This window comes from Marmota marmota, unplaced genomic scaffold (genome assembly GCF_001458135.2).
Source record: "Marmota marmota marmota unplaced genomic scaffold, marMar, whole genome shotgun sequence".
Taxonomy (NCBI): Eukaryota; Metazoa; Chordata; class Mammalia; order Rodentia; family Sciuridae; genus Marmota; species Marmota marmota.
In genome coordinates this window covers 1,206,065-1,219,568 of record NW_026000254.1, presented here as the reverse complement: position 1 = coordinate 1,219,568, position 13,504 = coordinate 1,206,065, and the positions used below count along the sequence as shown (strand labels likewise).

The 13,504-nt window shown below is 36.4% G+C and overlaps 1 protein-coding gene across 1 annotated transcript in view; it reads left to right on the top strand.

Moving 5' to 3' along the window:
- Wnk3 (WNK lysine deficient protein kinase 3) overlaps nucleotides 1–13,504 on the top strand; it is a 116,837-nt gene that overhangs the window by 16,483 nt on the left and 86,850 nt on the right. Inside the window, exons 7-8 of the mRNA XM_048796655.1 lie at nucleotides 687–880; nucleotides 972–1,121. Coding sequence (XP_048652612.1) covers nucleotides 687–880; nucleotides 972–1,121 — 344 coding nt within the window. The remainder of the gene's footprint in view (nucleotides 1–686; nucleotides 881–971; nucleotides 1,122–13,504) is intronic.

Below are 13,504 nucleotides of genomic sequence, written 5' to 3'. Positions count from 1 at the left end.
TTTGCATAGTAATAACCAATTGTTCTACAGAGGCAGTATTTTTTCCTATCCAGTTTCTAGGAGAAAGAAACTATGACTCTTTGTTTTACTGAAATCCTAATGGCAAGTATAATTCAGTTAGGTATGGATATACATGAAACAGCCAGTAAGTGGAGTTGATTTTTTGTGTGTGATTGTTTTCAGGTTTGTTTTATTAAGAAAATTTTATGGGTAGGGATGTAGCTCAGTGATAGAGCATGTGCTTAACATTAGCAAGACCATGGATTTAATCTGCAGAACTGCAAAAGAAAAGAAAATTTTAGTATATATCACAGTGCCAACATTTCATTGCTTAATGGAGAATTTAAATGATGATTTTGATTAATTCTGCAGTGTAAATATTTTACTTGTTTGTGTTTTCAGAATAAAAAAAAAAAGAAACACTACTACCTACACTATTTCAACTTTGTGCTTTTTATTTTCCCTTCTACCTCTCCTTCCTTCCTTCCTTCCTTCCTTCCTCCCTCTCTCTCTCTCTCTCTCTCTCTCTCTCTCTCTCTTTCTTTCTTTCTTTCTTTCTTTCTTTCTATTGTTGTTTTAGGATAGACATCACAGTTGGGTATATTTTGACATGCTATACATACATTTTGTGCAACCCATTATAATTCTGATCCAATTCTTGGGTCTGATGCTTTTCTTTGTTATAGGTGACAATTTGTCTGAAGCAGGAGCTGGATCAGTTACACATTCAGATACTTCAAGTCAGCCCAGTGTAGCTTATTCCTCAAACCAGACGATGGGCTCTCAAATGGTTTCTAGTGTTCCACAGGCTGATATAAATGTTCCAGGGCAAATTTATCCATCTCAGCAACTGGTAGGACATTGCCAGCAAGTTTCAGGGGTGAGATGAACTGTTACTTTTTTTAAATATAGAACATCATATTTACTATAAATGGGAGAGTTTATCTTTAATTTTTTTTCTTTTTTAACAGTTACAAAAGCAGCCAAATCTGACTCAGCCCCAAATTTTGCCTGTGGTTCAAGGTCAGTCCACTGTTTTGCCTGTACATGTCCTTGGACCTACAGTTGTTTCACAGTCCCAAGTTTCCCCATTAACTGTGCAGAAGGTCTCACAGATAAAGGTAAGATATCATTTTAGAGACTCTGTATTCACTGAGACAAATTTAACACTGCCTAGATTTTTCTGACAAGCAAAGATTCTCTTTTATAAATTCATCATAGTTTAGATAAAGGTCACTGAAAACTAAAAGTTGTTTATGCTTTCCTTCACCCAAGACATTCCTCTTGAGGATATACCTAACATTGTGCAGCTAGAATCTTGAAACACTGTTTGCATAATTGGGGAAGAAACAGAGGACTCAGTGTATGGACAAAAATCTATTTAGGACTTTGATCTCTTTTTCTTGGTAATACTAGTTTCTTCTTGGTATTGAACTTTTCCAGCCTGGTTTGAGTTGCAGTTTATTATAAATAGTATTTCATTGCTGGGTGCAATGGTTCCTATAATCCCAGTGACTTGGGAGGCTGAGGCAGGAGAATTGCAAGCTCAGGGTAGCCTTGGCAATGAAGTGAGACCCTGTCTTAAAATTTTAAGGGTAGGAAATGTAGGTCAGGGATAAAGTGCCCCTGTGTTCTATCCCCATTACCACAAAAAAGGATTTCATAGACTTTAATAATTTTTGGCACATCCATCTAAATTCTTGACTTGTCTTTGGTTCATGTTTATTTCTGTAGGAGAATAAGAAGTATTTTTGTCTTTAAGACCAGTAAAGTCAGCATTATGTGTTTCCAACAATAATTAAACAGTCTTTGAGTTAATTCATATATTCAAATTATATCCTGTTTACCTAGGTTATGGACTCTGGACCCATGGTTGGCCTTTTCTTTGCCATCACCCTGCTTTCTCCCTTTACTACCCACCATTCCCTGCATGTGCCTTCTAAACTCCTGGGCATTCTCTACTTAGATAGCAGCTGATGTATCTGTTTAAGAGATTGGTGTACAATCAAACCCAGTTCATTGACAAACTTAATGACTACCATCTTCTAGGAATATAAAGTAAAAAACAACATGGTCTTTAGCCTCCTCAAGGAGCTCACAGTCTTTTAAGGGGAAAGCATACATGTACTTGACAAATGCCAGATACATTTAAAATCTGCAACGGGCAGATTTAGTCTGATATAGTTGAGCTGTCCTAGTATTTGGCTAGTGTTTATATGTGATATAGTACATATTTGTAATTGAGCTCATGTTGTGGTTTGGTTTGTTTCTTTCTAAGACTATAATGCAAAGTATGTTGAATGGATTCTTACATTTAACTTAGATTCAACCACATAAGTATATAGGTATGTGAATTTAAAATGTGTTTCCAAGTTTTTTTTAAAGTTAAAATTTTGTGGAGAAAAAAAGCTAAATATTGTTATGAAAGTGTTATGTGCTTATTTTAAAAAGTTAAAGGTCATAAAATTATATAGAAGAAAGTGAAAATTTTGTTATCCCTCCAGCTGGAGACACTTATATTCGGGGTATATAGCTCTCTGTTTGTCTGTTTTTCTATGTACCCATGTACAGTTTTGTTTATAGATGCATGTGTATATTACATGCATATTATCTTTGTAATCTGTCCTTTTCACCTACTATATAAAATCCATGTAAGCAAGATTTTGATCATTTGGGTCTTTTTATGAGCCTGGTGGCCCAAGTTCTTGGAATTATTATAGCCAACCTATATTAATTCCAGCGAATTCTCTCCTCTCTTCTTGAGAGAGAATTTTAGGTTCATTTTAGCTGTGATAATGAAATCGGTTTTGTTTTCTCTTGGGACTTCCACTATCTGGTGTGTGAAGGTGTCAGATTCATTTACTCTGAATCTGCCAAGGTTCAAATGAGTTATGTGGTAAGTGCAATAAATGAGAAACCATGAGCAGTATATTGCTGGTACTAATCTCAGCTCTTTGTATATTTAACTAGCATTTACTCATGGTATTAGGATTTTTATGGAACTAATGCCATACCTAGCACCTTTTTGATAATTTGATGACATTTTTTAGAATATAGCATTATTTTATCAATCATCTGGAACAGTCCCATTAAAATGGGCATGGTATATACATTTATAATTTGAATTTTCCTTGCACCAGCACCAGGAACTGCAGCTGGCTTTTGGAACAGATGGACAAACTTCAGCCCAACCCATGATTTTAGACTTGTCAGTTTCTGGAGTTCCACAACCAGTCCTTTCTGCCGTTTCTCCTCAGACATTGCCTGCTTCACAGATGACTTCCCAGCATCCAACAATTGGTCTTCAACTTGAGCCTGGCCCCAGAAATGGGAATCAGGCATTAACCAAAGCACCAGATGCCAATCAGACTTCTAGTTTCTTACTGGTTAATCACCCTCAAGCTTTGTTGAATCACTCTTCTGCCCAATATGTGAGCAGTGCACAGAATGCTGTTGATACAGCTCAGCTCCCTTCTAATTCCATCAGGGGTCATTCAGGGGCCCATCATCCTTCACAAAAGATACAGTCAGTATCACAGCCCTGCCCAGTGGTACATCAGGAGTCTATAACTCCAACTTCTTCAGTGCCACAAAGCCAGACTGTGCATTTGAAGGAAACCGTGCCTTGTTTCCAAGCCTCTATTCAGCAGCAGCCATTATTTTTACAACCTAAGATTATGGCATCACCACAGAAAAATGTTCAGCAGGATTGTATTCTGCAAGAGTCTGAAGCTCTTGCAAGTCAGCAGCAGCCAAAGGGTGGTATTGAAAGTGTGATTCAGCTGCTGGAACGGCCATCTTATTCTGTTCAACACACTTACCCAGGGCCACCTGCAGAACTACCACCTTTCCCACTGAAGGCTCCTGAGCAGCTGCCCTTTGTGATACATCCCCAGGAACAAACTTCTTACTCATCACAGCCAACTTACCCAGTCCAGGCTCCAGAACAACCTATTTATTCACTGCCAGCCCTGGAGCATCCACTTTACACTGTACAACCACCGGGATCACAGCCAGCCTATTCCATGCAGACTTCTTATCCAGTCCCACCTACAGCACAGTCCTCTTATTTGGCACCGGCCCAAGGGCAGTCTGCTTACCTAGTGCAACCTCCAGTTCGGTCACCATTTGCAGACCAGACAGCATATGCGATCCAGGCAGCTTATCCTGTGCAACCTATGGAACAGCCTGCTTATCAGGCACTGCCTCTTGAACATGTCTCTTACTCAGGACAGACTGCTTACACCATCCAGACTACTGAACAGGCAACCTTCATAACCCAGCAAGTATACACAATAAACCCTCCTGATAGCCAGCAAGTACCCATTATAAACTCTACAGATCAAAAGTTATACTCTGTACCACCTTGTATAGCACAGACATCTGAGCAACAAACCTATTTAACACAACCACAAGGTAGTACTTCTTTAACATTGAAGCAAAAGATGTACTTAACACCAAACTTAGATACACAGTTACGTTCTACTGAACCTTTATTTAGTGTCCAGCATTCAGTGGCTCCATCCCAAGCAGATGTCAGTTTTGGACACCAGCAGCTAAAAACTCAGGTGCAGTCAACTAGTATTACATCTCAGAGGGCAGCAGAAGGACAACTTCAACACCCTGAGCAGATGTCCTTCATTCAGCGGGCCTCCTCACAGTCCCAGATCCAGCCCACTCATTTCTCAGCACAGATTTCCCAATCACATCTAACACCAAGCCAGGTTTCTCACTCAGCTTTCATTCAGCATCAGCAGATGACTCATTCATCTCGTAGACAAGCACAGAAAATCCATCATTTGTCTACTCAAGAAGGTTCCAAAAATCAACAGCAGTCTTTGTGTAGCCAAAATACTGCTTCTCTACAGCAGAAGGTACCTGATTCACAGACACCTAACCAAATTCAGCCATTACCAGGTATTCCAAAGACCGTTTCAAACATGGTCCAGATTTTACCTTCTTTACAAGAACAGTTGCAACTGGCGGCAGTGGAACAACAACATGTAATACAGCCTTTAGAGCAGCCTCAAGTGTTTCAGGCATTAGACAATAGTCAAACTTTTCCCCTACAGAAAAAACTAGCACAGTACCAGCCAGCATGCATCCAGCGACAGTCTGCTGGCCAGCCACAGTGGCAGCCATCTTGTAGCTTAGCAGCCATTTCTGGGTCATCAGAACCACAATTACAACAGCAGACCCTCTATCAAAACTCTGGGATAGCCCTTCCAAATCAGCTGTCTTCTTCTGTTCATCTCCTGACACTTAGCATTCCAATACAGGCTTCCACTGCCTGTCAGAGCATTTCTGTATTACAGACACAGCAGCATTTGCAAGGCCAAGAAATTCCAAAGGTAAATCTTCCTGTGGGGGGAATGTGGATGATTGTGATTTTTTTTCTGTAATGTTCAAGAATCAGGGAAATAGTAGCTATAGTCGAAAGACACTGAACTGGGTGGGAATCACAGTCCCCATTTCGTGTTCTTTCCTTATTCACTGGGTAACCTTGATTCAGGTCTCCCCTGGGTTTCTTCATCTGTAAGGTGAAGTGAGCAGACCAGGTTACAACAACAACAAAAGTATATTAGAACACTTACTTGGGATCTATCAGTGAATAAAATACAAGTATCCCTTCTGTCATTGACTTTTGTTCTCTATACGAAAGACACTTAACAACCATTGTAAAAATTAAGTTATATAATACAATATAAGGTTCTCTAGAGAAAGCATAGAGCAGGTTAAGTTGGAAAGTGGGTTGCAGGTTTAAAGAAGGTGGCCATCAGAGTAGGCCTCATTGGAAAGGTGTGATATTTGAGCAAATATTGGAAGTAGATGAGGGAGTCAGCAATGCAAATTCGAGGTGCAAAGGCCCTAAGGCAGTAATGTGGGCATGTTTGAAGAACAACAGGGAAGCCAGTGTAGCTTTCTAAGATTTTCTGGGCCTAAAATATTAGGAGCCTATGCTTCTCTTCCAGTTCTACATTTATAATAAAGTATTTGCCCATATGAGAGAATAATTAAACAATATTGAGTTATTCTTATGTGCCAAACACTATCCTTTTTTTGTTTTGTTTTGTGGTGCTAGGGATGGAATGCAGGGTCTTGCACATGCTAAAGAAGCATTCCACCACTGAGATACATTCCCAGCCACCCAGATACTATTCTAAAGGCATTACATGTATTGTCCTCACTCTAGCTCTAGGAATCCTATCATTGTCCTTGTTTTACAGGTGAGGAAGGTAAGGTTCAGAGAGGTTAAATAACTTTCCAAGGGTCATACAAGAGGGCCAGCATTTGAACCAAGATTACCTGGCTCCAGAGGCTATGAACTCAATCATACTACATGGCCCCTTTGTAAGATACCTACCCTCCAGGTTAGTATTGGAGAAAAAGGGTATGATAACTTCAGTGACAGTTAATCAGGGAATTGATTGAATTAATTAAAGGAAAGAACAGAATATGATCCTTTTTTTTTCCCTCTTCTGTTCTGTTTTAGATATACCTGAAAAACTCTAAACTTTTTGAGCTTGGCTAATGAAATGCCTTGAGATCCATATAGATAAAAGGTGTGCTGTGTTGTAGCAATTTTCTAGTGATTATATATTACTATTCCAAACAGCTGTTACTTTAAGTATTATGTGTTTTAAAATTCCCTCTTCAGGGGCTGGGGCTGTGGCTCAGCCGTAGCGCACTTGCCTGGCATGTGTGAGGCACTGGGTTTGATTCTCAGTACTGCATATAAGTAAATAAAAATAAAGGTCTATCAACAACTAAAAAAATCTTTTAAAAATTCCTTCTTCATCAGCAATATAAATTATAATGAATGCTGATATATATATGTTGAATCCTAACAGGATTGAGGAAAGATAAATATATTTGCTATTGAGGTTTCATCAGACAGGGCATACAATTCTAGGATTTATTTCATTAGAATAAAGGGTTTCACAAAGTATTTGAGATTGATTGGAATGCTTATTTCTGCATGTGATATATACTTTCCTTACCTAATTAAAATTTTTCCCCAACATCTTATTTGAAAATATCAAAGGTACAGATAGTTGAAAAATACTGTAGCATGAACACCCTTATACCTACCCTATTGATTGTACAGTTAACTTTTGCTATATTTGCTCTATCACATATCTGTTTATTAATTTCTTTAGTCCTTTATTAATCCACCTTATTTTGTGATGCGTTTCCAAGTTAAAATAAGTTGCAAACATCAGTGTACTTCTGCATAAAGACTTTAGCATACATATCATTTATTAGAAATTGGTATTTATGTTTTTTCTTTAAATTTTAATGTAGAATAAAATGCACAGATCATAATTAATTAGATTTTGACAAATGCTTACACCTGTCTAACCCAAATCATAATCAAGATATAGGATAGGTGTTGACAAACATTTTCTGTAAATGTCTACGCAGTATTTTAGGATTTCAAGGTGGTACAGTCTCTGTTGCAACTACTTAGCACACTGTTGTATGCATGAAAACACCCATAGACTATATAAACATGGCTGTGTTCTTTATTAGAACACAGGTTTATTATCCTTGTTTCAAAATGGATAGTGCAACAGATTTCGCCAACAAGTGGTACCTTGCCTGCCTGATACAGAATATTTCTATTACTCCAGAAAGTTCTGTTGTGCTTTTCCCTAGTCAGACCTCCCTATACCATGCTATTGATTTTTTTATCATCAGTTTAGCCCATTCTAAATATTCATAAAAATGAAATCATATTATACCTACTTTTTTTGGGTACTGGAGATTGAACTCAGGGGCACTCAACCACTGAGCCACATCCCCAACTGTATTTTATATTTTGTTTAGAGACAGGGTCTCACTGAGTTGTTTAATGCCTCACCATTGCTGAAGCTGGCTTTGAACTTGCGATCCTCTTGTCTCAGCCTTCAGTCTGTGGGATTACAGGTGTATGCCACCACGCCAGGCAATATCTACTCTTATGTAAGGCTTCTCTCATTGAATGTGTTCTTGAGATTGAGCCATATTGTATATATTATTCCTTTTTAATGTAGAGTAAGTAATATTCCATTTTATGGCTATGCTATATGTGTGTGTACATTCTACTACTCATGAACTCCTAAGTAGTTTCTAATTTGGGGCTATTATGAATAAAGCTGCTCTGAACATTCTTTTTGTGGACATATTTATTACTCTTGTATAATAGCTAGGAGTAAAATTGCTGGGTCATAAAGTATAAGTGTTTTTGCAACTTTTTTTTTTTAAAGAAATTGCCTATTTTTTTGAATTCACTGCACTATTCTATATTAACACCAGCAGTATATGAGAGTTCCACACTCTCACCAATGTTTGGTGTTGTCTTTTTAATTTAAACTATTCTGATGGATGTATGGTAGTGTCTCATTCTGGTTTTGATTTGTATTTCCCTGATGACTATGATGTTGAACATCTTTTCATGTGCATTTGTTGGTCTTTGTATGCTTCTTTGTGAAGTCATTTGCCAATTTTATTTTGCCTTGTTTTTCTTTTTTAAGTTGACTTATGTCGGAGTTCTTTATATATTCTGGATGATATCAATCCTTTGTCACATGCGTGTTTTACAAATATATTCTTCAATCTGTGGATTGCCCATCCATTTTTATAATGTTCTCATTCATAGACACAAAGTGTTTAAAATTTTCTGTTATGGTTACTGCTTTCTATGGTCTATGAAATCTTTGCCCGCACCCAAGTTCTAAGATAAAATCCTACGCTTTATGTTTTTTTTTTTGTCCTATATTCATGTCCGTGGTTCATCTTGAATTAATTTTTATGAATGATGTGAAATAAGGGTTCAAGGTTCTTTTTTTTCCTTATATGAGTATCCCATTGATTCAGCTACATTTGTTGAAAATACTTTCATATCTTCACATTCTTTCCAAGATTATTGTCTTTTTGATTGTAGCCATCTAGATAGGTGTGAACTGATATATCCTTATGGTTTTGATTCGCATTTCCCTGAAGCCTAGTGATGTTGAGGATCTTTTCATGTGTTTTTTAGGTCCTTCTTGTATCTTCTTTTAATTTCCTCTTAGAAATACCAATTGAAATAATTTGCTCACCTTTAATTGTTTTTGGAATTGTTGGCTAGTAAGAATTCTTTATATATTCTGGATACTAGACCCTTATCAGATATATGATTTACAAATACTCTTTCCCACTCTGTCAGTCTTTTCAGTTTCCTGGTGGTCCTTTGTGAGACATATATATATAATTTTTATTTGATAAAGTCTTATTTATATTTTTCTCTGATTGCTTTATGCTTTTGGATCATATCTAAGAAACTATTACCTAATCCAGGATCATACATATTTTCCTGTTTTCTTCTAAGATTAAATCTTAACTCTTAAATTTAGGCCTTTGATCCATTTTGGGTTAATTTTTGCATATAGTTTGAGGTAGGAGTTCAGTTTCATTCTTTTCATGTGCATATCCAGTTTTCCCAGCACCATTTATTGAAAAGACTATTCTTTAACCATTGAATAGGTTTGGCACCCTTATTTAGAATCAGTTGACCATAAACATAGGAGTCCTCCAGCTTCGTTTTTCTTTTTCAAGATTATTTTTGGCTCTTCTGGCCTCCTTGCATTTCCATATGAATTTTAGGATCAGCTTGTCAAGTTTTGCAAAATAGCTGACTGGGATTTTGATAGAAATTATGTAAACTCTATATTACTTTGGTTAGTATTATTAATGTCAAGTTTTGCAGTCCCAATTATGGAGTTCCTTTTCATTAAATTAGTTCCTTTTCATTAAATTCTTTAAGTGTGTTGATGAGGGTATGGAGAAAAGAAGTCTTTTATATTGTTGATGGGAATGGAAATTGGGACAGTCATGGAAAACAGTATGGAGGTTCCTCAAAAAATTAAAAATAGAATTACCATGTAATCCAGTCATTTCATTATCATATAGTTCAGCCATCTCGTTTCTGGACATAATATCCAAAGGAAATGAAATTGGTATCTCATAGAAATAGCTGTACCTTCATGTTCATTGCAGCATTATTCATAATAGCCAAAATACAGAAAGAGTTTAAGAGACTGTTGATTAATGAATGAATAAAGAAAATTCTGTGTGTGTGTGTGTGTGTGTGTACAGTAAAATATTATTCAGCCATAAAAGAAGGAAATACTTCTGTTTGTGGCAGCATAGGTGAATGTGGATGATATTATGCTAAAGTGAAATAAACCAGACACAGACAATCCTATATGCTCTCACATGTGTAATCTAAAATGAAGGTCAAACTCATAGAGGCAGAGGGTAGAGCAGAGGTTTGTTTGCTAAGGACTGAGGAATAGGGGAAATGGGGAGATGTTGGTCAAATGTATAAACTTTCAGTTACAAGATGAACATGTTCTGAGGATCTAATATATGGCATGATGATTATGTAGTTAAGAATATCGTATTGTTTATTTGAAATTAGCCAGAAGAGTCAATATTCAGTGTCTTCAGTCCACCCCCCCACTGTGTGTGGATTGATGTATTAGTTAATTTGATTGAAATAATCATTTTACAATGAATATGTATATCATCAAGTCATCACATTGTACATCCTGGATATATATAATTTTTTTGTCAATTATACCTCAGTAAATCTGGGAAAGAATTAGATATTCTTGAATTTCATCAATATTTTGTAATTTTCAGCATGTAAATCTTAAACCTCCTTGTTAAGTTTCTCTAAAGTTATTCTTTTTGATATTATTATAAATGAAATTGCTTTCTTAATTTCCTCTTCTGATTGTTCATTACTTATACATACATATACAACTAACATTTGTCTAATGCTTTTGTATCCTCAACTTTGCTCCATTTATTTATTAGCTCTATTAGCTTTTTGTGGATTATGTAGGATTTTCTATACATTTTTATGTCATCTGGGAATTGAAATAGTTCTAATTTTTTTCCAATTTGAATATCATTTGTTTATTTTTCTTTATAATTGCTCTTTTTATTTTCTTCTGGTACTGATGATTGAACCCAGAGGCCCATAACCACTGAGCCACATCCTCAGCTCATTTTTTATATTTTATTCAGAGACAGGGTCATGATGAGTTGCTTAGGGCCTTGCTAAGTTATTGAGGCTGGCTTTGAACTCATGGTCCTCCTGGCTCAGCCTCCCAAGATGCTGCAGTTACAGGCATGCGCCACCGCACCCAGCTTCTAACTGCTTTTGATGGAATATATATACACACATATAGACACACACAAAAAACTGTTTTGTTTATTTATTTTTATGTGTTACTGAGGATTGAACCCCAGTGCCTCACACATGCTAGGCAAGCACTCTACCACTGAGCTACACCCCCAATACTGCTCTAGAGATTTCAATGTTTCTTTTTAATTTACATCCTTAATTCTCCACAGTTTATATATAGATTTAATGTCACATTTATTGTATCATAAAATGTAAGAACCATGAAACCAGTTATTCCCTCTAGGATGTCACATATACATAAATCACAAAATATAATGTTATTATTTTTGCTTTTATATAAATGTATACATTTTTCAAGAAATTAGGGTGAGAAGAACATTTAAAAATTTGTCAAGTTCTAGATCCATTCATTTTGTCTCTTTTTCTCCCACTGCTGAACCCCTGCTTCTCTCTGTAATTGTGCTTTTTTTTTTGGGGGGGGGGGTGGATATATAAGAATACTTTGCCAAGCCTTAGATCTTAGAAACTTTCCTCTATTTTTTCCTAAAAGTTTTGTATTTCAGTTTGTGATCTATATGTTATCTATGTTAATTTTTGTATAAGGTTCTGAGGTCTAGGTTGAGGGGCTTTCATTATTTTCCCTATAGATTTTCACTTGCTTTGGCAACGTTTGTTTATGATACTGTCCTTCCACTGAATTGCACTTTTTAAAATTTGTTTTAATTAGTTACACATGACAGTACAATGATCTTGACATATCATACATTTGAATCAGATGGGATATAATTTCTCATTTTTCTGAGTGTACAGGTTGCAGAATCACATTGGTCATACAGTCACGTATATACATACAGCAATAATAATGTCTATTTTATTCTGCTGTCCTTCCATTCCCCGCTTTTAAATGTTTATAAAAAATCAGTTGGGCTGGGTGCGGTGGTGCACACTTGTAATTCCAGCAGCTCAGAAGGCTGAGGCAGGAGAATCTCAAGTACAAGGCCAGCCTCAACAATTTATCCAGGCCCTAAGCCACTCGGCGAGACCCTGTCTCTAAATAAAATACAAACAAAAACAAAAGTAGGACTGAGGATGTGGCTCAGTGATTAAATACCCCTGGGTTCAATCCCCAGTACAAAAAAAAAAGTTGGACATTTTGGGGGTGGTCTTTATTCTGGGTTTTCTATTCTGTAATTCATTTATGTATCTATTCCTTTGTTAATTAGATACTAATGACTACTGAACCTAAATAGAAAGCCTTATCAGTAAATAGAGTGATTCCTCCCACTTCATGTTTTTAAAGTATTGGTTTAGCTATTCTAGGACTTCTATCTTTCTTTCTGAATTTTAAAATAAGCTTTTCTTTGTCTATTAATAACCTTGGTGGGATTTTGATAGGAATTGCACTAATTCTGTATATAAAGTTGGGGAGAAGAGGCATGTTCACTTTGATGGGTTTTCAAGTTTATGAGCATGTTACATTTGTTTATTTGGGTCTTTGATTTCATCAACTTTTTATAATTTTCAGCATATAGATTCTGAACATTGTTTTTATTTGGCACTCAGGATTGAACCCAGGGGTACTTTACTACTGAGCTATATCCTGAGTATTTTTTAATGTTTCTTTTTATTTTGAGTCAGGGTCTTGCGAAGTTGCTGAGGATCTCACTAAATTGCTTAGGCTATCCTCAAACTGCGATCCTCCTGCCTCAGCCTCCCAAATTACTGGGATTAGAGGTGTGCATCACTATACCCAGCCTAGATCCTGAACATCTTTTGTAAAGTTTATGACCAAGAATTTAATTTTCCTTGGAAGAATTATAAAAACATTATATTTTATATCAGTTTTCATGAGCTCCTTATTAGTATATAGAAATGTGATTGTGTGTGTGTGTGTGTGTGTGTGTGTGTGTGTGTATTGGTATTGAATTCTGTGACATTGGTGAACTTATTGTTAGATCTAGTTTTTATTTTGTTGAATTCTTGGGAAATATTTTTATGTAGACATTCATGCAATCTCCTGTATAGAGACAGTTTTATTGAGTCCTTTCAATCGGAAAGCTTTATATTTCTAATTTTTTCTGTTTTACACTAGCTAGAATATCTAGTACTGTGATAAATAAGAATGGTAGGAGGGGCTGGGGATGTGGCTCAAGGGGCTTGGCTCAAGCAGTAGCGCACTCACCTGGCATGTGCGGGGCGCTGGGTTCGATCCTCAGCACCACATAAAAATAAAATAAAGATGTTGTGTCCATCGAAAACTAAAAAATAACTATTAAAAAATTCTCTCTCTCTCTCTCTCTCTCTCTCTCAAAAAAAAAAAAAAAA